At 45.8% G+C, this 27,985-nt stretch overlaps 1 protein-coding gene and 1 long non-coding RNA gene across 6 annotated transcripts in view; one reads left to right on the forward strand and one right to left on the reverse strand.

The window, feature by feature from the left end:
- Positions 1–27,985, reverse strand: part of LOC144158201 (deoxyribonuclease TATDN1-like) — a 44,181-nt gene that overhangs the window by 14,694 nt on the left and 1,502 nt on the right. For 3 of the 5 annotated variants that reach the window (XM_077688895.1, XM_077688897.1, XM_077688896.1), the window contains exons 2-5: positions 22,332–22,391; positions 22,149–22,243; positions 15,306–15,369; positions 13,276–13,425 (exon numbers count right to left, since the gene is read on the reverse strand). In XM_077688895.1, the coding sequence (XP_077545021.1) occupies positions 13,276–13,425; positions 15,306–15,369; positions 22,149–22,243; positions 22,332–22,377 (355 nt within the window). In that variant the 5' untranslated portion in view covers positions 22,378–22,391. Of the gene's footprint in view, positions 1–13,275; positions 13,426–15,305; positions 15,370–22,148; positions 22,244–22,331; positions 22,392–22,563; positions 22,585–24,349; positions 24,370–27,985 lie in introns of those variants that run through there. The other 2 variants (XM_077688899.1, XM_077688898.1) reach the window with 2 other exon arrangements.
- LOC144158203 (uncharacterized) lies at positions 25,057–27,967 on the forward strand. Its single transcript, XR_013319983.1, has 2 exons — positions 25,057–25,166; positions 26,570–27,967. It is a non-coding gene; the product is annotated as an uncharacterized LOC144158203 (long non-coding RNA).

Below are 27,985 nucleotides of genomic sequence, written 5' to 3' on the forward strand. Positions count from 1 at the left end.
GTGAAAATATGGTAATTAGAGGGGCCATGCAGACAAAATACAAGTTTGTTTTATTCCAACGATTTGGTGTTTTGTAGTGCTCGTAGCGCTTGTTCGACAGCAAACGATACTTTATTCACTGAGAAATTAGGCAATTTACGCCAAAATTTTGATTCTCCCGCTAAATTGTGCGTTGCGTGACGTCTGTGATGACGCAACAAGGACAGGTCTTCAAATGAACGTTAGTGCGCTGTTTAGTCTGCAGCGGACAGCCGGAACGCCTTGTTTACCGCCAGCCCTCCAAGATGGCGCCACCATACCGCCGTTTGCACTTGTTTTGCTTCAGAACGTATTTGCACCTTGCTTGTTTTTGTTATGGAGATGGTAATTGTTTCGTGAAACATGGGGTATACTCAACAAACAGGGTCACGTAGGACGATGTCGCTCACGCCAATCGACCAGTGTCGTCTGACTGTTGTGCAGCTAAAACAAGCATAGTGCGCCCAGTAGCAACAGCAGCGTGCACTGGTACATCTACGCTTGCGTGTACTTTCGTGGCTTCCATTGTTTACCCCACCATTCTTACTGCTATAAAACGAATATGCATTACAATTAAGCGAAAACAGCTAGTTCTGCAAGCTTATAAGCCCTGCCTAAGTTGCGTTTGCCGGTCTCAGCCAATGCACAGCCACCCATAATACGTCATAGGTTCTAGTGCAGGAAACGAACTAGTGGGTCACATGGCCATTCTCTTTTAAATGCAGAGCATTTCAGTAACTGACGATGTCACCCGCGTTGACGTCCGTAGTCCGCACCGTCGTTGTCCCTACTATATAAAAAAAAATACTATCCGGCGCCCGGTTTCGATCCCTCAACTCTGCGGGCAGAACGCAATGTACATGGTGCTCTACCCACTGCGCCACAAAGCCGACACAGAATGGGACGCTACGAACGCACCTTATATCATTGACTCATTCAAAGTACTGCTGACGAGCGCTCTCTCGTCAGCAGTTGCCACAAGTGCAACAACATTAACGTAACGCAAACTACTTAACGTCGTGCGCCCCCGGAAATGCTCTGCATTTGATCGTGCCCCTCGCGAGGGGGATGTTTCACTGCGTCGCCATGCGAACAGTTTGCCATTACAGTTTCCGCCCGCTCCGGTCGGTGTCGCCACGGTTCAAACCACGGCAGGGGAGCTGCACGGGCGTTCGTTGATCGGCGTGCGTTCCGGCGTGGTGGTTTGATGTTTCGCTTACTTTCGTAAGAACCAACCCAACGAGCGTTCCTAACTAAATGAATGCGGGTGCTGCCTTTACTTTTCTTCAGAAGAGATCGAGATCGGCAAATCTTGCTTTCGGCATACACCCAGGAGAAAAATGAGATTCCCTGTTACTGTACATCTGTGCACTCAAACTCGAAATTCAAATATACGCTGTTTTCAATCGAGGCTACTCAAACTTCTGCGTGTCCGTGGCACGAATCCTCTTTGACACACATGAAGACCCTCGCCTTTGATTGAAATAACTCGAAAATCACTTCAAGTGCGAACGTGTTTTCACGGATGCTACGATATTTCAGCGCTGAATTCGATGCAATGGTTAGGGCACCATGAATTTTTTCCCTAATTATCTAGCTATGAGTGAAGTTCAAGAGTGGTGTCAGTGTGTAACACATAGAAGGAACCAAACTTGCATTTTGTTAGCATGCCCCATTTAGGCTACTCTGCTACAGAGTTACCCCCTTTAAAGTCAGCTTCACTGCTACATGTAGGTGCTGTGCTCGGAAGACGTATGGCAGTGTAGGCAGCCTGATGATAAAGTTGGAAGGGCTTATTACTACACACCTACACACAGAGCCCCTTGAAAGCCAGCTTCACTACTGCACACACATTCATTGCTGGAAAGGCATTTTTCCCAGCTGCAATACAAGGGATTTAATGGGCGGTTTGAATGCGGTGAAAGTGTCATGGCTCAGCAAGTGATGCTGTCAGCTGATAAATTAAACAGCCAGTGGTAGTTACCAACTTGGCCCTTCTGTCAGAGGAAAATGAGAAGCCTGCACGAAAGTAACTTAACTGCTTGGCTCAAACATGCGCCTGTGAGATGTTCACAGCTTCAAAAATTGCCTGTGGCTACGCCAACACCACAGGGTAAAAATTCTCCCATGGTTTATCTTTCCCCACCAAAGGAAGACACTATTCCATGCCAACACTGAAAGACAAAAAGAAAGGAAGATAATCAAAGGTCACGCAAGCAGGCAAATAAAACTCTGTTTTGATGGAGTCACTGTCGTCAACAAATACCTTGACAACGAAATTCTCCGGCAGCGAATTTTTTTACTCAGCCTGTGAATTTTGTTGTAGAAGAGCTCGACTTTAGCACACATAGTACCATATTTTCTGGTCTATAAGTCGCATTTTTGTATATGTCGCACCCCCTTAAAACGATAGGTTCTCCGAAGAAAAACATATACAAGTTGCACCACTTGTTAATCAGGTAAACTCATAGAGCAGGGGTTCTCAAGCATGTTGGTCCCAGGGAACCCTGCTAAGTTCCGTTAAGTGCCAAGGACCCCCCCCCCTCCCACCATTTTTCATTCCGTTCATGCTACATTAACGTGCAATAAATTCAAAATCAAGCAAGGGTATCGTTTTTTTTTTTGCCGTCGACTTTACGCGAATGCATACGCTAGCGGCACCTATCTCCAAACAGAAGAAATGCGCATGGGGGTAATATAAGACCGAGATTCAAGTGCAATAGTTTAACTCTTTCGCTACCGCGCCTATCTAAATCGATCAATTTGATCGATACTTTTGGGAGCGCCCTTTCAAAGCGTTCCAGGGGTTTCTCGAACAAGTAAAGCTGTTCGGAGTTAGATCAGAAGATGGCCTTTCAAAATCGGTTTTGTTTTAATTTTTGCAACGGAAACGTGATTTTTGACACGCTTTTGAATCACCTGGGTGTGGAAAAGGGGCGTGGTCATCGCGCGTCACGGCTACCAACGAAGAATGCGAGCAACTCGTAATTACTCTGCACCAGCGCTTGTTTTTTGCTATCAGGGCGTGAATGGGGAACTAGCAAACGATTTTCAATCGTCAGGTTCGCGCTCTGACAGTAATAATCCCGGAAATCGGCTGAAAATGTCAAGCAGTGCCTGGTTGCAAAGCTACTTTATGATTTTAGGCAGTTTTATTGCCTTTGCGCAAGTTGTTGTAAGTACTGTGGTAGTTCTACTTACCCCAGTACCATTAGGAAACAGTTTAGAACAGTTTCGGTTTCGTTTCTGCATCGCGAAATTCATATTTAGCTCTACTACGCAGTCACCCAACTTCAAGACTACCTGCCATGGCGCCTGAAGCATCCGCGACTGATCCTCGAACAAAGCACGCCGCTCCTGATTTCCCCCCACCCTAACCCGATTTCTGCGATAAGAACTTCAGATGCGAGTCAAAAGGTCACACCCAGTCGCCAGATATCTGTTCTGCCGAGGACAGCGCTTCAAACCGACCTTACACTGCCAGCTGTTCGCCTTCCAGTTTCGTTTCCATGCGAGGGTATATCCGGGTGTCTAATGTTGCTGCTTAGTTGAACTGTCTATTCGGACGGAGTCTCTGATAAGTTTTTGTACTGTTTCATTCGAAAACTGTTAGGTGGCGCTGCAATAGAGGAGGCTCGTTGTGCTGATCTTTTTCAGCGCGCAACTGCTACTCGGCCAAAGATCGCAGGGCACGATTCTAGCTCATCGTACCTCATTTTTGCGAGCAAGGCTACAATTGCGAGTAAGAAAATGACAATAAAGCTCAGCTTTATGTTTTGAGAGATAACTGACCGTGAACGACAACAAGCATCAGCCACGGCGTTCCGTTTTCAATGTCATGCATGTTTTTTCCGTATCGCGTGCTTGTCCCAAATATTGTGCTCGCTGTAAATGCAAAGTCAGCCATTGACAAGATGTTTTTACGTTATGTGGGGGCAAATTGGTGCCTCTGATAAAGTCAAACTGAAAGATTTATTCCAGGGAACCACCCGAAATTGCACATTTTGAATTAGAGGTTGGGCTTCACCGCATGACACGAGCACCGTGCGTGCTAACTTTTTTTTTTATATCTGAAAAACTGTTCTGCGCAAGTCGACATTTTTTTAGGGTCTGTTTTTGAAATGTTTCCCTACAAAATGTATGTTCTAATTTTTTTCTACTACCGGTGGTTTAATATACACAACTCCTTTTTTATCATTTTTTTCGACAACTTGACAAAAATTTTGATTTTGATATTTTTTTTCACAACTATGATATATGAAAACCTTTAAAAAACGGGTGTTATTGGAAAGGCCGTTAAATAATCTGCATTTTGTGCTCCTGCAATTAGTGCCTAAATAACTTTTTAGCAGGAAAAAAAATGTTTTCTTGGACCCTTAAAAATTGGTCAATTTTCTGCGGTAGCGAAAGAGTTAACCACGTGGCCCGTTTTCGGAGTCTGGCTGGCTACAAGCTGCTGGCGAGATTTATTGCGCAGCTCGCGCGTTTCTGTTATGCGCTGAGATGTGCTTATTGACACTCGGGCGTGAGGAATGGAGGTTCCTTAGATCGATCGCACCTCAAGTTCACCATATAATACTTTGCGACTGCGGAACCAGGTAAAATTTATCAGTGGCTCGCGGAACCCTGAGGAGGGGCCTGCGGAACTCCTAGGTTCCGCGGAACCCACTTTGAGAAACCATGTCATAGAGAATCAGTTCTTTAGAAAGTGTGGCGAAAGTATACATGGTTGCGGCGGCCGCCGCTTCTGGACGCATCCCCCGGTAAGCAGTGCTAGACACGTGCATCTACTGTCCAAAGTCTACACAGAACAAACTTCTCAAAAATGGTTTATTGATACACACAGATGGCATGTACTTACAGACAACATTTAGGCAAAGCCATCAAAGCCTTCTTCCTCCGACTCGCTAACAAATATTTCATTTATTTAGAACATAGAGCTGTGTCTCTCAATGAGCGTTGATATCACGCAGCACACAGGCACCTTTTCGAGCGCGGACCACACGCAGCCGCCATGCACCGGATTTATTGCATACATAAGTCACACTGGTGGATAAGACGCACCAACAAAAATTTCAGAAAAAAAAACGCAACTTATACACCGGAAAATACGGTAATTGTCCAAGAGCTCCGCTCTTTTTTCTTTTTCCTGTTTGGGCGAGTTTACGTTTAATGTGTTCCCTCGTTACACACAGGAAATGCAAAATGGGTAAAAGGTGGTACCACCGCAACATCAGTACCCTCGTGTTATGGCTCCCTGGCAGCATGCACAAGTGCACTTTGTGCATTTACTTGGTGAACAAAGCAACACAGTGTCGCTTTGTTCACAACCCCCCCTCGCTCCTTTAATTACCGCCTCCCAAATGAACTCCTAACCGCAACCTTCTCAGAGACCAAAAAGCTCGGAACAAAATGCACAAAAGTTACTCATTTGCCTGTGCATTGCAGAACTTTAAGCTGTGCTGTTCGCCCGCATCCCTCCTGCTTCTAAGCACGGCAGGTGGGCGTGTTAGCCACAAGAGTTTTACATCTTCGGATAGGCAGAAAGGCAGCAGGTGAGCACAGCTTCATGCCATCTTTCCACCAATCCATGGTCATGAGATCTCGCAGACATGAACTACAGTTGAACCTCGATATAACGAACCTCGATTTACCAAAATTCACGATATAACAAATTTTTTCAAGTTTTCTATCAAAATTTTGCTAAATCCATGTATTTTTATCTCAATTTTACGAAGTAATTTCGTGCGACGCTTCCGATTTAACGAAGTCACGGCAAGGAAGGGAGAACGAAATTCCAGTCGAGGCACGTTTTATTTTGCCTCTCAGAGCCTACATTAAAAACATTCAGTACTCGCATTGACTCTGAAAAGGCTAAAATGAAAGAAAAGCGGTGAAATCTGCGGTTGACAACAATTAAAAGCAATGAAAGAAGCTCCTTAACTCTTTCGCTACCGCAGAAAATTGACCAATTTTTAGGGGTTCAAGAAAACATTTTTTTTTCCTGCTAAAAAATTATTTAGGCACTAATTGCAGGAGCACAAAATGCAGATTATTTGACGGCCTTTCCAATAACACCAGTTTTTAAAGGTTTTAATATATCATAGTTGTGAAAAAAAATATCAAAATCATAATTTTTGTCAATTTGCCGAAAAAATGATAATAAAGGAGTTGTGTATATCAAACCACCGGTAGTAGAAAAAAATTAGAATATACATTTTGTAGGGAAACATTTCAAAAACACACCCGAAAAAAAATGTCGACTTGCGCGGAACAGTTTTTCAGATATAAAAAAAAATGTTAGCACGCACGGTGCTCGTGTCATGCGGTGAAGCCCAACCTCCAATTCAAAATGTGAAATTTCGGGTGGTTCCCTGGAATAAATCTGGCGGTTTGACGTTATCAGAGGCACCAATTTGCCCCCACAAAACGTAAAAACATCTTGTCAATGGCTGACTTTGCATTTACAGCGAGCGCAATATTTGGGACAAGCACGCGATGCGGAAAAAAACATGCATGAAGTTGAAAACGGAACGCTGTGGCTGATGCTTGTTGTCGTTCAAGGTCAGTTATCTCTCAAAACATAAAGCTGAGCTTTATTATCACATTCTTACTCGCAATTGTAGCCTTGCTCGCAAAAATGAGGTACGATGAGCTAGAATCGTGCCCTGCGATCTTTGGCCGAGTAGCAGTTGCGCGCTAAAAAAGATCAACACAACGAGCCTCCTCTATTGCAGCGCCACCTAACATTTTTCAAATGAAACAGTACAAAAACTTATCAGAGACTCCGTCCGAATAGACAGTTCAACTAAGCAGCAACATTAGACACCCGGATATACCCTCGCATGGAAACGAAACTGGAGGGCGAACAGCTGGCAGTGTAAGGCCGGTTTGAAGCGCTGTCCTCGGCGGAACAGATATCTGGCGACTGGGTGTGACCTTTTGACTTGCATCTGAAGTTCTTATCACAGAAATCGGGTTAGCGTGGGGGGAAATCAGGAGCGGCGTGCTTTGTTCGAGGATCAGTCGCGGACGCTTCAGGCGCCATGGCAGGTAGCCTTGAAGTTGGGTAACTGCGTAGTAGCGCTAAATATGAATTTCGCGATGCAGAAACGAAACCGAAACTGTTGTAAACTGTTTGCGAATGGTCCTGAGGTAAGTAGAACTACCACAGTACTTAGAACCACGTGCGCAAAGGCAATAAAACTGCCTAAAATCATAAAGTAGCTTTGCAACCAGGCACTGCTTGACATTTTCAGCCGATTTCTGGGATTATTACTGTCAGAGCGCGAACCTGACGATTGAAAATCGTTTGCTAGTTCCCCATTCACGCCCTGATAGCAAAAAACAAGCGCTGGTGCAGAGTAATTACGAGTTGCTCGCATTCTTCGTTGGTGGCCGTGACGCGCGATGACCACGCCCCTTTTCCACACCCAGGTGATTCAAAAGCATGTCAAAAATCATGTTTCCGTTGCAAAAATGAAAACAAAACTGATTTTGAAAGCCCATTTTCTGATCTAACTCCGAACAGCTTCACTTGTTCGAGAAACGCCTGGAACGCTATGAAAAAGCGCTCCCAAAAGTATCGATCAAATTGATCGATTTTGATAGGCGCGGTAGCGAAAGAGTTAAACCACTAGTGGTCATGGATGGTTTAATAGTGCGGCTACCATTTTGACGTCTCCATCAATGCCTACACCCTCTATGCTTAGGCTGCCGAAGCGACTTCAAGCTTTTTTTCTACGCATCCTTGCTCACGGTGCCGCTGCTCCAGGTTGTGCTCGCTGATAACCACATAATTATTTTGTTCGTGCATCATTAGCACTCCAATTATTCAATTATCATTAGCACTCCAAGGGAAAGAAAAGTGTTCCAAGCCTTGTTAAGGCTGTCAGCATATGAGCGTCACGTAAAGCCCACCCTGGTCAAGAAACACCAAGCACTGCTTACGGACTTCTTCACTGCGGCTTGAACATCAAGTACTGGTGGCAATAAATTGCTCTCTTTGAACGTACTCATCTTCGTTTCACCAGCGTTCATTAGACAGCTGCGGTGCGAAGAAATCTGTTTCTTTAGGGCTCAGTGGGCATAAAAGTAATTGTTTAATCGAATTTGGCCGGAAGATATTTAATGTAAGCTTTCCGCTTTAGCGGGAGCACGTATGCGCTGCTACACACAGTCAGTCCGCCGCTCAACTCGCAATCATGGCTATCTCGAGTGTCATGGTTGCATCATGCGCCTATTTGCAGAGCCTTTGTACATGAAAAAAAGTCTTTCAAAAAGCAGCCTTCCACTGTTGGCCCGCCGCACCCCTCAACGCCGCCTAAGTCTACCACTGAACGGACGAAAAGAGGCGTAACTTCGAACCAGCACCTCGCCGGGGTGAAGTTCACGGGGCATGGACCCAGGTTCAATTGACTAACAGTGGGGATTAGTAGTGACCGAAATGAAAAAAAAAGAAAAACTGGAAACCTAGTCTGCTATCATATTTAATGAGGCGTTGCGGAAAAAGCACCAGTTTGACGACGACACATGAACTACCGTTGGGTATCGAAATTCCAATGCCTAAGTAGTGAAGCTCTTAATTCACACAATTTTCGCAGCTAGTTTTAGTACAAATTTCGCTTTAAGTGGAGAGGTAACTACATAGCAGTTGTTTCCTGGCGATGGGCAAGGTTTTGAAAACCCAATAACTGGTTAAATGAACTGTAAAATCGAAACCTCGATTTTACGAAATTCTCGAGTTAACGAAATTTGCGGCCCCAAGTACGACTTCGTTATATTGAGGTTTAACTGTAGTGCTGTAACGTTCTTACTAGAGCAGGGAGACTGCGATAGTGGATTGAATCATTTTATTTTGAAATATAGTGCACCATAAAAGCTCTTGTCTGTTGTTTACTGCAAAGCTCTTTACGGGTAGAGTTCCGTAAAACTTTTGCATTGTGGGGATCCCCTTTTTCCTCCTCCCGCAAGCGTGGCTTTCAAACGAGCGTGCTTTACCGCGCACGTGACATCTCGCAGGCCGACGCACCGGCGGGCACGAACCTCCCCGCCCGTGAACCTGCCTCCTTTCCCCCTGCGCTTTGCTGGTCTCTTGCTCTTGGAGGGGAGACTGGAGGAGCCGGAGAACGGGGGCGCTGCCCATCCCCTCTCCAGCTTTTGACCCTGACCGGACGCACGAGGTAGGCCTCTTCCTACCTTGTGAGCAGCCCACGTGCAACCTCGGCCATAGCCGCCCGTTCGGGTGGGGCCTTGAGGCGCGCGTCGGTACAGTGTACTTCTTAGCCCTGTCTCGGCGTTCAGTATGCACTGTACCATTCGGCCAATAGATCTCCTGGTTCGCCCCGGCCCTCTGGAGCCTGGCGTCGCCTTTATAACGGCGAGTCGAACCCATCGTGGCGGCAAACCACACAGGGGCTTATTGGTTGGGGCATTTTGCGGGCGTGGTAAAGCCCCCCGTATCCCACATCGGCCCTCTTAGTCCCACCAGCCCACAGCGTCTCCCAACAAATCAGCGTGTGCGGACACTCGGCTCATGAGCGTAAGGCATTCGCGTGCAGGCGCGTTTCCTTGAGTACAAGGCATTCCACAGTGGGAAGCGTTCATGCGTGCGTGCTTGCTTGCTTGTTTGTGAAAGACGTTCCATAATGTGAGGCGTCCGTGTGTGTGTTCACTGAAGTTGCCAGTCTCCATTTTGAGTCCCACTTCTATCCTGTCATCATAATGGGGAAGCTGTGTATAGCACTGGCTCCCGGACCAAATTTCGAGGTGTGTAAGACGTCCAAAGGCTCTCTGCTTATAAATGCTGCACCCTCATCCTCCACCACAAAAGGATACGTCCACCCCCTTTCCCCTAATTGCAGACCATCTACCGAGATTAATGACACTCAGGAATAGCAAGCCACAGCATCACTTCCGTCAAGAGTTTGCACCTGTGTCCACAATTCTGTGTCACCTCAGCTTTGCTGGTTGTCTACCTTCACATAGTGGAATGGCTCATGATATCCTCTTCGAATTTTCAGTTTCCGAGTTGGAGGCTATCTTGTTTAACACTCTGGCCAGTGACAGCACTGTCTACAAGGCCAAAAAAGTGCCTACCAAGCCACGTGTCACATACAAATGAGTGAGCAGCGATTTAAAGACTCCTCTTAAAGGAGCCATGAAGACAAAATACGAGTTTGTTTTATTCGAAAGATTTCGTGTTTTATAGCGTTCCCAGCACTTGCGCAGCAGCAAATGATGCCGTATTCACTGAGAAATTAACCAATTTAGGTTAAAATTTTGCTTCTGCCGCCAAAACACGTTTTGGTGACGTCTACAATGAAGTCATAACGGCGCGTATACAAAATAACTTACACTGTGCCATTCGGCTCTGCAGCCTTGCTTGCCGTCAAAACTTCCCAGATGGCACTAGCATACTCAGCACTCCGTCGTTACTGTTTTTGACCGTATTTACACCTGGCTTGTTTTTGTTACGGTAGAAAGTAATCACTTTGTGAAACAGGGGGTATGCTTGACAAACAGGGTCACGTAAGGCAACGTCGCTTACGCCAATCGGCCAGCATCGTGTAAGACAACTACAAAGCTTCCGACTGCTGCGCAGCTAAAACAAGCATAGCGCGCCCAGTACCAACAGCAGTGCGCATCGGTACTTCCATGTTTACGTGTATTTTTGTAACTTTTGTTATTTACCACACCATTCTTGCTGCTGTATATTGCATTTAGGTGCAAATAGCTCGTTCGGCAAGCTTATAAGCTCCGGCTAAATTGCGTTTGCTTTTGCGGCTTCCGCCAATCGCACAGCTGGGCTCATAAGACATCATATGTTCTGTTGCAGGAAATGAGCTAGTGGGTCGCATGGCCATTCCTTTTTTCCCTAATTATGCAGCTTATTTGAGCAAAGAGTACGTTAAAAGTGGTGTCAGTATGATTCTAACCAGGCAACCTTTCGAATGAGCAAACTTGTGTTTTGTTTCCATGGCTCCTTTAAAGTGGCACTGAAATGAAGCTGTGGCTGCACAGTGCAGTTTAACCCACATGCTCCATTATATGACCATATAAGTCTAGAGCTGTGGTTTATCTGCAATAGGTGGCAGAAGAGAAAATGCCATGCACTATCTGCAGCCTCTGTACCAAGTATTGTATTTTTGCGTGTATAACCCACCTCTGCATATAATCCGCACCCCCACTTTCAGCCCGCCGGAAAATACAAAAAAAAAATTCTCGCGTATTGTCCGCACATTTGATACAGGAAAGGTTGCACCAAAGCTACTGCTCAAGCAATACATCACATGCTATGTAGACAGAAAAAGAGCGAGTATAGCGAGTATATATATTTAGCGAGTATAACTCGCTGAGTGCAAGGCGAAAGTCCCAATTCACTCAGAGTCACTGCTCTTGCTAGAGCTATCGCTTGAGCCGCAGTCCTCACTGTTGTACACAAGGTCATCTTCACGGCACAACGCGCATTGCCGTGAAGCTGCACTAAAGGAAAAACTCAGCGTATTATCCGCACCCCTACTTTGCCAGTGAAATTTTTGCATTATTGGTGCAGGTTATACGCACAAAAATACGGTACTATGGTGACCAGTGATGTCGAACTCATTTGCAGTATGTTTTCACGCTATATATAAAGAGTGGCACTTTCCAGAAGTGCCTTCCTCTTGCCATTTGGCCGCACAGCACCAGAGCAGTGTGGGAAAGCCCACTTCCGACAGCGGAAAGTGCCCGTGCACGTTTTTGAACTTAATAATACTTCAAAGCAGTGCTATTGAATTTAGGCCAAAGCAAATACATTTAAATCTCGATGTAACGAAAGCGATAGAATTCGTAATTTACTTTGTTACATTGAAATTCTGCTACATTGAAATTCGCAGTTAAGGGGGGGGGCACTGGTTGTAAGACAACTTCTTTTAATTTTCAAGTAAACTTTGTGAAGTTTGTCAGCCTTGCTGTTTTTCCCCACTGATTTCAAATATGCCATCAGTTTTTCAGTTGGTCAATTAGTTCCCCAGATAGTTACAGATAATTAGCCATTTTTGTTCAATCAATAGACAAAACAGTGTTGGTCATAAAACTGTAACATTTACATTTTTCAATGCTATGAACCCTGGTGAATGCAATAATCGAAGCAGTTTCTTGATGAATTGCTGTAAATTTAAAATTAGTTCCAAGTGGTGCATCAAAAAAACAATTATCTTATTGCATTCTTCAGGGTTCACAGTATTGAAAAATATAAAGATTACAGTTTTAAGATCCAACACTGCTTGGTCTATTGTTCCTCCAAAAAATGGCTAGTTACCTCTAATTGTCTTAGGAACTAATTGACTGACCCAAAAAATAATGCCACATTTGAAATCAGTGGGAACAAAGCAGCAAGAGTGACAAGTTTCACGGAGTTTACTTAATGATAGAAGGGAGCTGTTTTAAGAGCAGCCATACCCAGCAGGTGAACTCCACTGCCAAACGCACACTAATCAGCACAACCGAACGGGCATCCCTCACTGGCCCCAAGCAGACGACACCCCAGTAACGACACCATGGTAAAGAACAAAGATTTCATCGTCTCTAACACAACACAGCCACACACATACACTCATGGGTGGTACATTTTTCTCTGCTACAACCAGTTATGTACACGTAGACCAAGTGAATCTCTGCAACTCTCCATTCTTTCAGCTCTTCAAGAAAGATTTAAAAAAAATAGCGCAGCGCAAGAAGTATTCGTGAAATGGTAGCAATAGGTGGTCTCTTCTAATAAGATGTCCTCAGTCAAACTTGTTTGTTGCTTTTCTTTTTTTATTCGAGAGGTGTATTCCAAGGGCCAGGCCAGTTGTGAGAAGTATAATGCTTGGCGCGGATTCAGTGCGGATGATAGCCATGTCAGCACCGCATCAATAGCCTCATTGAAAAACAAACGGATTATCTGAATGCGCACTTGCTGCGTGCACGAAACTAAGCTACCGTACTTGGTTTCAAAATTTCCCCTAATTAGTTCTCTTGTGTTTGCGCCCACACTGTTTCCGATTCTTTCTGTGTGCGAGTTAAAAGCACCAGTTCGTGTTATGCACTTGTCCTGCGCAACTGTTTCCTTTTACGTGCTATTTTGACACATTTCACAGCTCTAGTAATGGACTAGACCACACAAAAGCATCAGCAATTTGTGTGTGTTCAGCAAAGTTATTGAACAAAGTGTTTTGTGGCACTCCTTCGCAACGACTGATTGAGAAAGGCCCTAGCGGCGGCCGTAGTGCTCACCCAGTCCCATCTCTCCGAGGGCGGCCACCTTGCCTGCCCCCTGCCGCACCAGCGCTGCCAGCTGGTCCAGGTACCGGTCGGGGGGACCAGCCGGCCCCTCAAACTCCCCGCACCGGGTCGGGTGGCAGCCCACCGTGCTCCGCAGCATCTCTGTGCATCAACAGCCGAGGACATCGCGGGGGAGCGTGCTGGCTTCCATTGGCCGAAACAAGTCACCAAGCTGCTAAAGCAGCGCTTCTTAAATTGGCGTGGATCCCAAAGCCTCTTGTCCCCCCAACCCCCCTTTTTCTCCTCTCTTGCTAAACATTGACAAGAATGCCTAAAAGTAGCTTTGCCATATAGCGTATGTTTGAACTACTCTTGCACATAACGAATGAGTAAATGTTAACGGAATCCCCCCAGTAATGAGGTGATGACATGTCTTTTCACTAAAAAGCCCATGCATTATGTTGTGCTACTGTTTTATTAATGTTAGTGCTGCCATTGGTGGCAAGCTCAAATCAAGTTTTGCCCATTGCAGGTGGTGACCGTCCTGTGCTAGATATTTCCCTCTGCTTTTCCACCACCAGCATTCTGATCTTCTTTTAGACACCTCTACAGCCCTGTATTTCAAGATCACATTCCGAAATCCATGCCCTACGAAGATTTCTTTCAAAGGGGGTTACAGGTCATCAGAAGGGAGGAGTTTTGCCAAAAGGAACACAAAGTTTCGCTTATGCACTCCCTTGAAAAAAAATTTTCACCTTCCCCCCCGATTCCACAGACCACACATGCAACGCACTGAAGTTGGCTTTGTGCACAACGCCGCGGCTATGCGGGAAAGCCAGACCAACAGAAGGTGAACATTGTTTAGGTGCATGGGCGAGCCTGGCCGCTAAGGCAAATGAATAATCTGACACGGACCAGCACATACTTCACAGTGGAATTCCCTGTCACTTTTGCAAGTGTAAAAGGGACATCCCGTCACATTCGTGGCTGAGAATCACTGTGCAAAAGTACGCACACAAGTCGTTCATTCTTCGATTGACTGATTTGATTGATTGCGAGGTTGAACGCGCCAACACTTCACAGGCGATAAGGCGCACAGTAGTGGAGGGTTTCGGCGGACTAATTTAGACCACCTGGGGATCTTTGACGCGTGCCGACATCTCGTACACACGGGCGTTTTCACTCTGTGAAAAAATTTCTATGCAGGCCACCACATCAAACTCTTAGGAGCTTCCCTGCTGCGAACCAAAAGCATGCTCCTAAATGCATGCAAGCAGATTCACTCACTGCACTCAAGAAGTGCAGCAAACTGGGCAAGATTGTGTGCGTTCAGGGTGACCACAGTGCAAAAAGAGGCGAAGACTAAGAAGAAGGGAAAATGTCCGTGTTTTCCTTCATTCCTAGTTTTTTTTAACTGTGATCACCCTGAACGCACTCAAGAAGGAATATTGACTCCTTGCAAACCAAGAAAACTGCGAGATTGGTGCTGCGGTAGGCACAAACTGGATGCCTGAGACACTCTGTAATACGAAGCATGCAATTAATTAGGTACTCACGGCACAAGGGCATTTCCAAGGCTGAGCTAGAGAAACTTTCAGGGGTCCAATGCTTTCAGTAGCCACGGCCTTAATTGACTCGCTTTCAATGTATAAAAAAACAGTGATTGAAAAGAAGCAAACGTACTAGAAATATGCCTCAAAATGGCAGAAGGCCTGATTTATGAAAAACAAAGAAAACAAAGACAGAAGTTCACAAGGTGACAAAATTGCTGTCATGAATTTAGGAACCTCTGCTTTGCTTAAGGAAAGGGGGGGGGGGGGCAGATTAACCTATTCATTCCAGAAAAACCACCCTGCTCTGTGTCCTATTTGGACCTTTTTAGTCCAAATCACTGTTAAAAAAATTGCAACCTCTCAGTTTCACAACTGTATTTGTATTTGTATTCCTATTTGCCTCCCCCTCCCCCCTACACTAATGCCCTTGAGGGCGATGTAGGTATGTGTATAAATAAAATAAATAAATCCTGTCCCCAGAGCACTTGCCATGACTAGAGGCCAGTTCCAGGGCTCGCTGGCTGTCATCCAGGCTGCCTCCCGTTACCAGGATCTGCAGAAAGAACAGTGCGCCAAGCGGCTTGAACGCTGTGCATTTAAAATTCACATGATGGGGCTAGGAACACCACTGCAGCACGCATCCTCACAACCAATCTCAACCCTGGCCTTTGTAGTCAGCTCTGTTGTTAGGTGGTTACCACCTCTGGCTACACCAGCAACGCACACCAAGGCCCAACACATCATGCTCGTCCCCTGTTTCTATTGGGAAAATAGAAAACACACGCATGCAACCACTATAGGGACCGGGAAGCTGGACGGGTGGCGCCACCACTCAGCGCTCCCCTCGTTAGTGGAATGAGCCGGTGCATTGGACTGCGCAGCCTCCCGTGGTTTTGGCCGTGTTTGCTTCGGTTTTGGTGGTGTTGTGAGCAGATATGTGCTGTGAAACAAAGTCTAGACAGATGCGTTCGGTTCTTAGATGCAATAACGGCTATGTAAACTTGTCGGATGCTTCGGAAGTTGGGTATGGGCTATAATGACATCAGCGCATTTCACAGCAATTTACGCTTATTGGCTCCACCCATTCTGAGCACGAATAAAACCACTATTATTAGTATTAATTTCTTCTTGAATGCACTATCAGCTAATAAACTTATTGGACGCTTCCAAGTTTGGGAATGGGCTACATTGACATGAGCTCTTTTTGCGGCGCTCTGCGCCTGGCTCCGCACGATCTGAGTAGGAATAAAACTTCAGTTCTACCACTTTAAATTATCTTCCCTGGTTTCAGTGACTACAGTTTCCATGCCAGCCATAATGGTAGGATACCTCGACATGTGTGCTTTGAAGAGAAAGGCACTTACACACGAGATCGATTAGTACCATGTGGCCATGGAAACGTCGCAGCAGTTTACACTTTCTTTCTGTAACCCTGAGCTTTGTGCCTTCGGTTTTCGTGATTGACAGCATGCGAGCCTGAGAGCTGAAGCAGAACTACATTTGTAGAGGTCATTTTATCAAGAGTCAAAGTTATTCAACCACCCAACAGCCCAACCTACAAACCATCCCCCCTCCCCTTCACATTTTACCACCAGCGTGGAATAAAGGTTGGCACCAATAGTTCAAAACGTGGCAGTCGTAAGTTCAGCCTGTGTTTTTTATTGCTTAAGCATTCTTGGCCGAGTACATAAAAAAATCCTGTAATACCTTGTGAAGAAACCAAAAATGCGCGACTATACTTGCTTCAAATAGGGATGCATCAGCCCGAGTCCGCAAGCACAGACGCATTTCTGACACGCTGGGAAAGCAGTTAGAATTTGGAGAGGGGTGCATGGAAGTGCAAATATAAACAGCAAAATCATCCAGCAAAATCATCCATCGTCGTCTAATGACGACGATGGTTGAACGCGAAGCTTTCTTTGTGCAAAATAGAATGGAAAAGAGTCAAAGCCAAAGACACTGCGATCAAAAGACCAAACTGCGTGCTGGTCCAATTCGAAGCTCAACTAGTCAAAGTTTAAATCCAGAAGGCAACCAATTGGAAACCCACACGAGAAAGCTTTTTGATAAACCATCATCGTCGTTAGACGGAGTGCACGATTTTTCAAGCGTAGGTGGCAGCTTGTAAAACGACCGCAGCATTCAGTTGTGAAACTGAGTGCAGGTTTTCGGCACCCTCCTGTTTCTTGTCCTTCACCCACTCAGGACTTGTTTTTTTAAAAACCATTAACCAACTAGCCAGCAACCATTGCAAGTCTTGTAAAGCAATGCTTTTCCACGACAAACAATAATGTTCTACTATCATACGGTATTTATTCTGTAACCGATTCGAGATGACTGTAGTAAGTGTATTTCTGTGAAATTAAACACCTTTCTACCATAGTCAATGAAGTTACGAAGCGTCGTACATCACATTTTCTGTTTTGGGGTAAATCTTGGAAGGCACCCCCCAGCTTTGTCTTTCACTTGTGCCCGACGCTGTTTCGTTGTCAACTGCCAAAGGCCAGCGCCGCAGCATTCCTGGATACTTTGTGGGAGCATTTATCTGCAACATATTCCTCCATAGGCTGCATGCAGGCATGAAAAATTTGCACAAAAGAACGGACTTGCACTTCCAGCTTGGTGCACTGAGCGTCGTCTGTGCTGAGTACGGGCGTGAATCACACACATGGCATGCCTCCTGAAGGTCACCTCCACGCTCAAGATTTCCGATCTGAAAGAAGTCCCTGTGGTTATCTACACTTTGCCAGCTGCACCGCAGCACAACGACAGAAATCCATGCACGACTACGCTGCACTGATCACCACCGGCATTCCACTGACGAGCGGTTCGCCACGGGCGGCGCTGTTTGCTGAAGTGGTGCCATACAACAGCCGCCTGGTCCCTATTGGCGGTGAGATGTTTCAGTGGCGCCCCCAGGCTCTGACGTCACCTTAGGGACTCGCGCCGCTGTCGCCTGCTACACTTGCGCCGCTGCTACACTCGCACTGCTGTGGTCCACTTGTGAGGGGCAGCAAAGCTAAAAACTGCGCACTTTGATCTTTCAGGGCATCAAAAAGCGTATTTTCAGAAATTCAGTTATTTTTCCAGCCTATGATAACTCTGAATAACTTCAAGCTGTATACCGCACAAGTTTGCAACGAACGAGGAGAGAGAGAGAGCAACTTTCTTCAGAGCATCGGACAACATGATCGTGTGCAACTCGTCCTTTCTAGCTTATTTGCGAGGTTCAGGGCTCAGAGCTCCTCGATAAGTGTGCAAAATGCATAGGCTCCCATAAAGTATTTTCGAGATGTTCTTATGAAGACTCAACAGTGTAATGCTACGCACCAAGAAGCGTGTTCCTACACGGGCATCGCAAAGCAGGAAACAAAGCGGTTGTCTTCTATTTCTTTCGTAGTTGTTGACTTGTATCAGGTGAATGTTTTTTCTATGCCCAGCGCATTAATTTTTCTGCACCGCCACACACGTCTTATTAGGAGGTTCGGGGATGTGTGGGAGGCTTACAAAGATCTTGTGGCTATTTTCTTCAGGCCGTAAGGCATACACTACCTTCTTCAAAAATTGGCTTTCGGTATGGCTGTGTAAAAGAAGGTGCATATTCGCAGTGTGCTTTGTTTATTCGCATGCGAATTCAATAAGAAGGTTTGTGCTACGCCACCGCAAAACGGCGCAGACGACGTTGTCCAGAGTACTCGAAGGAAAGTTTTTCGCCCCGAATTTCTATCGTAACTAACAAACTGAATCTCAACTGAAACAGTTAAGACATTACTATGGTGTTGAAGGCTTGATATACTCGCTAAGAAACACAAGAAATAGTGTACGTGCCGGTTTTCAGTACCATGAAGAATCACAACCGATGAATATCTCCAAGCAGCTATTTATTGTTTTCCAACCCCTTCAGGCGTAAAGAACCAATCCTGCCCTGCTCGGGGTGATGTTCCACGAACTGAAGAAAGTTGCTCTCACTCTCTGTCCTGGACTGAGGAACCCGCCCACTAACCAGCTCAATTTTACTGCTAAAGTTTTCTCCTCCTCCTCCTCCACTTGAGTGCAGCTTTCCTGTAATGCATACCTGAATATTGGGAAGGCATGGCTGTCGGAAATGCACCGAAATGTCCCTCAAGGCCTGAACAAACATAGTGTTACTGTATTTTTACCGTACACGTTACCCGTTTTGCTCAATAAGCCTCCATACTGGTTAGAAGCCTGCACCAGCACGCGCCTATACACACCGTAGGTTGTTTGGAACTCAACCTACATTTTTCGCGCCCCATAGTGCATGTCGGCACACTTTCATGCTATGACAACGCAGAGTGATGTGATACAATACTTTTGAGTGTTCGGCAAGGTTTCAAAAACTGTTCTACCTTACATACGGTTACCGGGAATCGTAATGCCTTCAGCCAAAGCCGACAGCCCACAACGCATAGAATTCGTTTTGGTCTTGCATTTCCGCTGTTGTCGGTTTTTAGACTCTGGATGTTCCCTTTGTTCGAAAGATTTATGAATGCAGAAGCTGACGCCTAGCTCCGACTCTCCGCACTGGACCGGCTTCGCAGGAATGGGGCCATGCCGGTAATGTTTCTTCCGAAGCGGTGTCGAAAACTATACTGTATATCACGCCTGGAGCTAATGTGTGCGATTTTAAGTCTTTTATTATAATAAAAAGTTGCGCACATGCAAAATCTGGTTCGGACAAACATCAAAACTCGACCGAGCGCAAAGAAATGGCAGGTAGAGCGAGCCCGAGTGAAGCAGATGACAAATGCGAGAAGACGCCCTTCGCAGCGCCACCCGTGGTCGCGCTCACCGTCAATAGGGACCTCCTCCTGTAGACAACAATGTACGTCTTTTCTTTGTGGACAATAATGAGTGAATTGAATTGAATTGAATTGAATTAAATTATACGAGAATGACCCACTGGTAAGAGCAACCGACATGCAGGGCATAATTGCCGGGGGACAACCAAATGATTGAGGCACTTGAAGCGGTCAGCTGAACAAAAAAACGCCTGAACAACCAAACACGAAGGAACACATTCGGTGCTGCTGAATTTGTAATGCCTCATAACACTTTGCAGTGCAAAAAAATGGACAGTGGTTAATACATTACAGAATGAAATTGGATGTATATGAGTAGATAAGTTTACATGTTGAATTCGACTCAATTGTTTCAGAGCAACCAACAGTAAAACCAAATTTTCGAGAACCACAGAGTTTTAGGCTCCAAAATTTTTTCAACAGAGATGCTACACATCTCTCAGGGACAACTCAGTGCATGAATGCCTGTGCTGCTTTTTTCACTGACGTCCCTAAATGGGCCATGAAGAGAGAATACAAGTTTGTTTTATTTGAGATTTCGCATTTTATAGTGCCCCCAGAGCTTGTCCGGCAGCAAATGATGCTGTATTTACTAAGAAATTAATCAATTTAGGTTACAATTTTGATTCTCCCGCCAAACCGTGTGTTTTCGTAACGTCAGCAATGAAGTGTATTCAAGCGAACTTCCACTGCGTCGTTCATATTTGTGGCCTTGCTTACCGTCAGCCCTCCCAGACGGCGCTACTATTTTCATCCACGAACCATTGTTCGCCGTTGCTTTGTTTTTGAGCGTATTTGCACTTGGCTTGTTTTTGTTACTGTGGAAAGTAATCACTCTGTGAAAGATGGGGTATCCTCGACAAACTGGGTCACGTAAGGCAACGTCGCTTATGCCAATCGACCAGTGTCGTGTAAAACAACTTAAAAGCGTGCTTTGCAGCTAAAACAAGCATAGTGCGCCCAGTACCAACAGCAGTGCGCATCGGTACTTCTATGCTTACGTGCATTTTCATAACTTTCATTGCTTACCACACCATTCTTACTAATATGCATTACATTTAAGTGCAAATAGTTCGTTCGGCAAGCCTATAAACCATGCCTAATTTGTGTTTGCCGGCCTCCGCCAATCGCACAGCTGGTTGGTATGACATCGATCATAGGTTCTGTTGCGGGAAATGAGCTAGTGGGTCGCATGACCATTCCCTTTTTTCCTAATTATGCAGCTTACTTGAGCGAAGTGGGCATTAACAGTGGTGTCAGTATGATTCTAACGAGGCAATCTTTCGAATGAACCAAACTTGTGTTTGGTCCTCATGACCCCTTTAAACAACAGTCTATTTATTGCATGCAGAAGCCACCGGGATCTGTGCTCCCGTTTTCTCAGAACAAACGGGCTGTCCCTAAGTATAGCTTTAGTGACCCTCGGGCCCTCTAGACAGGCTGTTTGCAGGTGGCAACCTGTTTGGTTTGGTGGCAAGCAGTGCCCGGGTGGCACACTCACAGCATTGTTGCACAGGGTGCAACAATGCTGCACATTAAAAGGATTCGAATGCCAGAAGCACTGCTGGGGACAAGAGCTCTGGCATCTTTGTATGCGCCCCAAATTAGGAACAAGAAACGTCTCACGTGCCACTCAAGTGACGACATGCAATGCAATGTGGACACACATGCCTTGACACTTGGCAATAACCCGTACCTGATTCATAAAAAAAACAAAAGCAGTTGCTGCCTTCGTCAACAAGCCAAATCACACTGGACTGGCCAAACACACGCACATGCAAGAGGCATCAACTGAGGCCAAATTCCCCACCGTGACAGCTAACAAGTAGCACCGTTGACCCGGCCCATCAGCTGTCCCCATTTTCCGATCTGCTTCAATCACAACTGGTGTGACAAAATGAAACAACGCCAGAGCCCTTGGACCTGCTTCAGAACCGAGTGCTGTCCACTGCTGCACCCCGTCCCAGCTGCACCCTGTCGCCGCACTGACCACAGAGAGGAGGAATCTCCTCAACAACCACCACCAATGATGCCCAATGGAGGGTTACAAGCTGAGCTAGTTGGAAAGACATTTTGCATAAAACCAGCGTGAACAGTTGCTAATGAATCATGCTACACTAGGGGTTGGCAGCCTGAGGCCCCTGGGGCAGTACTATGCAGCCCCCCCTTCCCCCTGTCACTTCCTACCTGAAGGCTGACACGCCACTTTTGACCTCAAATGTGGTTAGACGAGAAACAAGAACAGAAAATTTATCACTTCCAGTTGGCACTGTCCCCCATCTTCCCACTTAACCAGATTACTGTCAATCATTGCCAAATATTATTGCCAATTCGCACAATTCAAAGCTCCTCTCCCCTATTTGCCCTCGGCCGTGTCGGCTTCATGCAACTTGGCCCTACACCTCGAAAGGTTGCTGACCCATACTACCAAGGAAAACTTGTAGGATTGCTTTCTGGCTCAGTGACCGCAGCAGTATGGACGACCCCATCGAGGAACGCTGCCGCTCACCCGGTGAACTCCGTTGGCCTGCGCCCTGTGCAGAACTTGGTCCAGGTCGTCGGGGTGCTTGCGGGATCCATTGTACAGGCCTCGGAACATGGGGTCTGCGGACACACGGCAGTGAGGCCTTCAGACCTGACGCAGCACGTGAAAGAGCTGGCGCACTGCTTCGTCAGGGGGGAGAAAGCTCACCAGTGAGGTTGGCCCCGATGTCAATCAGCCGCCGTCGCACAGCCATGTCTTCCTCTCGTCCTGCATGACAGAAGAAGGGAAAGGGCAAAGTTCACCCCAGGTTTCACGCACTGCATTAGTGAACTTCGACTGTCCGGTACACTGTAGAAGGGTCTACAGAGTGAATCCACACTGTTTGGGGATCCATAATGTGCACGGAAACGATGTTCACACAGAGATTTTTGTTCTCCACCTGCTTCACAGAAGCAGAGCACTGGAGCAGAATTGAACCTGAGGCCTCAGGTACAGCAGCAAAATGCCTCAGCCACTGCAGCAGGGGTAACAGAAAAGGCAAATAATCCAGCTTCTCTACTAAAGAAAAACTGCACACAGAGGAACTCCTTTTATGTTGTTCACAGAACAAGGTGTATGCCTTGCTTCAGCAAAAAATTTACCTCCCCTTACATCAACTCTCCTCCACTCGATACACCTTCCACACAGTAGGCTACTGCCAAAATGCTTAGCAGGCTGCAGAGGTTCTCTTACAAATCCCGCGACACTGGTAGTATACACTTTCTTCAGGATAGGCACTTTACCTTAGCCATCATATTTCGAATTCTAACTTTCTGCAAAAATAAATTAACCCCTGAATGTCTAATTTTCTGCAAAAATAGATTAACCCCTGAATGTTACTGTGCGTGGGCACAAAATAGGCACGATTAACTCGGTCACTATTGTTTTGAGCCAGCCTCGTTTCAGCAGTTGCCAATCCCATCAAACATTTAAATGGAATGGAGTGCCAATGCTAGTCTTCATGCTTTTGACATTTTCTGCATTAATAAGAAACTGCTGCAAGTGGTATATTCGCATTCACGGCACAACAATCTACCCGTACAGGCCTGCTTCAACACCTTACAGTATAGCATCCTAAAAAGTCGTTGACTGATTGATTATGAGGTTCAATGTGCCGACGCTACACAGGCAATGCGGCGCACCGTAGTGGAGCGCTTCGGAATAATTTCAACCACCTGGGGTCCTTAACAGGTGCCGAAATCCCAACACACGGGCGTTTTTGCTTTTCACCTCCATCTGAGAAGCACCCACCACAGCCGGGAATCGAACCCACGTCCTTGGGCTCGCAGCACAATGCCTTAGCCACTGAGCCACCACAGCGGGGCGAAAGGCGTAATACCTTCATGAAAAAATAATAATGCAACCTCCAGGCTTGTTCTACATTTTTTTGGAGAAAGTAAGTTGCCGCTGACCAGGTTCATAAACAGGAAAGGAAACATGGCCAGTGCCGAAGTAAAAGTTATTTTGATGTCCACACTTGCAAAAACCCACACATGGAATGGAGTTAGCCACAAAAAAAAGAACTGCGCTGGAAACCATTTTTTGCGGTCTCGGTGGAAGGCACAAAAGAAAGGACAGGCCAGAGGGCAGCAGATAGCTCTCCTTATCATAGAATGAGTATCAGTGCAGTTCTCCTTGTTTACGAGAGTCTCTGAGGTCCCCTCCAGAGGTCCCCCTGAGGATAAGACAGAAACGATACATGCCCACTCAGGCATTGGCCAAGGCTTGAAAATATTAGTTCATAATCCAACCTAAAAAAAGTGGTTACGAAAGAAATAAATGGCACAAAAAGGGAGGAAACAAATAGAATGACATCTTAAAATAAAACAAAAGAATACTGGAGGAGAAAAATAAATAACAGGAACACTAATGATAACTGATTTCGGCTACTAAAAAGAAAGAAAGAAAAACACATTTCACTAACAGGATAAACGATCAGAATCGTCGATTGAACAGTGGAAGACACAGCAAACATCCCTGTTGCAAAAAAACCAGGCTCCAATGACCCAAGTGATAGTAAATGAGGACTGCTAGGAGAAAGACCCAGGCTGTGGTGTGTCAGCCTCTAAGTATCGCTTACGAAGCCCGGAAAACCATTCTAAAGAGACCTGGAAAGATCTCTTCATGACAAAAGCAGCACAGGGCTGGAGCTGCTTTGCGAGAACGATGGATGTAAATATATTTACATTTGGTACCAGACAACAGCAGCTTGTGAGTGCAGCATTCCATAGTGGCGACTGAGCAAGCAAAACAACGCTCCCATGTACTGGTAGTACCTGTTACCAATATAAGCCCATTTTTGATCGTTTGCAGTGTACCTGGGTCTAAGCCGGTTATAATATTAAAATAGTGGCGTCAGCTGAAGTTACTATCAAGTACAATCATTGGTTGGTTAAAATCAATTAAAACTTTTGATTCGTCAATCAAAAGTTTCTGGATAGCCGTTTCATAAAGCCCTGGTCAATCCATTAGCGCACTATCTTGATTTCTTCGGAGATAAGTTCGCACGTGGAACGGAGCGCCGAGAACTACGCATGCGCAGTGTGTGCGTGCAAACGAAATTGCCTCGCACACTCCACACTTAAACCATAGAGAAATAAAAAATTAGAAGAGTGGACACACGGGCTTATCGCGGCCGAGTGGCCTGACTCGCGCGCCGTCCGGCAGTCGGCGCAAGTGGTAAAAAACTCAGTATTTAAAATTAAGCTAACACACAATATTATACTTTTAAGGTTTTGTTACACATTAGACTACACATTTTTATTTGTGTAATAAGTTTAATGGCTGTCAATGTAAATTTTTGTGGCTTCTTTGCACCAAGCCCGGCCAAGCCGCCAAGCCGCTAGCGCAAGCCGCCATTTGGCTCTTTCGGCAGCGTTTGCACGTGCGTTTCTGCAGCCTCGTGCTAACCTCTGTAAATCCTCCCTGTTCTGTGCCTCTGTTGTTGAGAAGGAAACACCTAGCGCTTTATTTGCGACATCGGTTTTGCATCCTGACCTAAAGGTGAGACTTTCTTTTTTAAAGTGCTGGTGTGGCGTATCATATTTATGTTTCCTTGTACTGCAAACGCTGCGAGCACTGCGTAACCTCAGGGAATCAGCATAGCTAGTGCTGCGTCTTTAGGATAAGCGCTTTGGAAACGCCCCGGAAAGGCGTAAGACACCATTTTTTAGCTGGCCGTAATTGTATTTTAGGCTGGTTGTGCCGTTTTATCTAGCGCTGAGGGATGCCAGCGGTACGCGCCCGTCGTCGCACGTAGCGTTTACGTGCCGCAAACGACGGCTGTGAGTTGCGGAAGTGGCCGGCCGGCCGGCGGTCCGTAGGCGAAGCAGGCGTTGTGCGCTGTCGCTGCACTGAATTGCGTGAGCCGCATGCTGCGTTGTATTATACTAGCTAGCCATTGCTAGCTTGGCCAACTGTTACTGCTATTATGGCCGTGATGCGCTGCAAAGCCGCCCGGGCTAACGTACACGGCGAAGTAGCCGTATCTGCATTAATGTGGCTTATCTGGGCATAACCAGCAGCCGTACACTCATCGGAAGTTTTACACATGGGTGCATACCAAGCTGCCTGCGTACAAAGCGAACCCGCTCGCCGACGCCGATAACGCGCGCTCGTCGCTTCGCTTTGGCGCGCCAGGTACGGTAAAAACGCGTCTTTCATCGGCAGATAACAGCTTTGCTCGAGGCGGGGTGAGTGCGCAGTGCATTGAAACCTTCAAATTTGGTCTTCGTTCTACATCGTATATCAATTCCGGTATCGCAGGCATTGCATACAACTGTTCCCCACTTGCCGTTTTTTTTCAAGCGTTTGCTCTCTTTTCTCTGGTCATATTTTGGCTAGTTTCATTAAACACGTATTGCGCAGATTGCACCTATTCAGTCGGAACTGTGTGTTTCTTGTCATATCTTTTTAAGGCACGGCCTTTGGCGGTCAGTAGTACTCAGTACGACGCTCACTGCTGCTTGCCATGGTGCCCACACAGTGCCCAAATATACTTTCGCCAGGTGCCAGTTCTCGGGATGCGTTTCTTTCGCGAGCCCGTGGGGCAACAGGTTTGTTTAACGTTCAGCTCGCTCTCGCTCTTCGTCCTGATTTTACAAAAAAAGACAAAGGGATTCAGGCTATGTGAGCAGCGTTATCATTCTTGTTAACCCAAACAATAGGTGAATTGCATTAAGAATGTGCCTGACCAGTGTTGCGAAATTACAAAGACCCATAATTTAAGTGTTGCTAATAGCTTGACCGCATGATTGCTCAATAGAATAAGAGAACTTGTGTTTTAAATAGGTGGCATGCACTGGAGGCAATACTTGAATACTAGTTGCAGTCAAATTTACAGACTATTCGCATATCATCTGTCATTGCAAGCAGTTTGTGTACTATATCACTTATCACCTGTGCAGGTCTACAGGTGCCCTCAAGACAGAGCCAACCAGCCAGCTGCATTCGTCATACCAAACATGGTGCAAGCACTTCATGAATCGTGCCCTCACAGGACTCACAAAAGTGGCCGTGCCAACTGTTCTCCCAGAGTTATTCAGTTGTATTGATGACTGCCTGCAATGCTTCTTGCTACCTTATTGATGATTCTGATTGATACCGCAACTGTATTCCATCTATTGAACCTTGCCATTAGCACCAAAAATCTAACGCGTTTCGGCACTCAATAAGGCGTGACCACTGAAAAGACTATCGTTGACTCAAGGAACAAACGGTTTTTTATCACTGACATGCCTCATATCATTAAAACCACTAAAAACAGCGTATACAGTCTCCAAACTCCACTCGCAAGTTAATGTTGCTGCTAGTTGTAATATTGTGGAAACAGTACATTCACAAAAACCCTTTTACATTATGAAGACTGCCAGGGTAAGAGGTCATGCTAAATGTCGTTTCTCACCATACGTGCTGCCTGTTGTCGGACTGGCCTAGATGAAGAGAACCATGTTGGGACCTACGTTGTCAAATGCTTATGGGATTCTGTAATGTGCCACCATTGTCTCATACACGAGAAGCATATACTGCTTCCCTGTTTCTTATATAAGACTGTTCGTATTGACAGCGGAAGGCACGAATTTGTGTGCCTTAATCGAGCCTGGAACCTGTCGGTTGACTACGTGCACGTACCTAAAATATCCCCGCCTGGCCCTTTGCCTTTACTGGGAAGGCAACGCTTTCGGAAGGTAACCCGGCTTCTTGGGAAAATGCACCCTTGCAAGGAACCAATAGGAAGGTGATTTTTTTCCTCTTAACCTTTTGCGTGTGCATCTCCACATAAATGGGATTTCTGTTCAATTACTGCTACTGATTTGAAGTTGCCCCGAGGCAATAGATCTCATTAGCGTTCATCAAATAAGCCAGGCCATCAAAGCCAAAGTTTTTCCCTTCTTTCACATCCTAACTGGAGAAATTGCCAGACTAAGAAAATTATCTGCGGAGGTAGTGGTTGTAAACAGTTGCAAGTATCCGAGTGTCTAGATTATGTTATGGTTGATATTTTTGTATGACTGCAACAGCGCACAGAGTCTGAGGGTGTCGTAGATACAAGTAAACCTGTGGATGGCTGAGTTTCTGGGTTTTCTGCATTTTCAATTACCGTGGAGAAAAAATCCTTTGTGTGGTTGTGATACCTTTACTTGTGCATTTTTTTTTTCATTCCTGGAAACGTATTTTCCTCTCACTACTGTGTATTGTCTCTGTTGTGTATTACTCACTGTTTATTATTATATGTGTGTTGCAAAGAATGATGACAATTTGAACTTGTTCCGTTTAGTGCCATGCAATAAATATTTCTTCATTTATGGTCTGTGTCTTTTATG

This window comes from Haemaphysalis longicornis, unplaced genomic scaffold (genome assembly GCF_048455015.1).
Source record: "Haemaphysalis longicornis isolate Haplotype H1 unplaced genomic scaffold, Haemaphysalis longicornis Haplotype H1 scaffold_10, whole genome shotgun sequence".
Lineage (NCBI taxonomy): Eukaryota > Metazoa > Arthropoda > Arachnida > Ixodida > Ixodidae > Haemaphysalis > Haemaphysalis longicornis.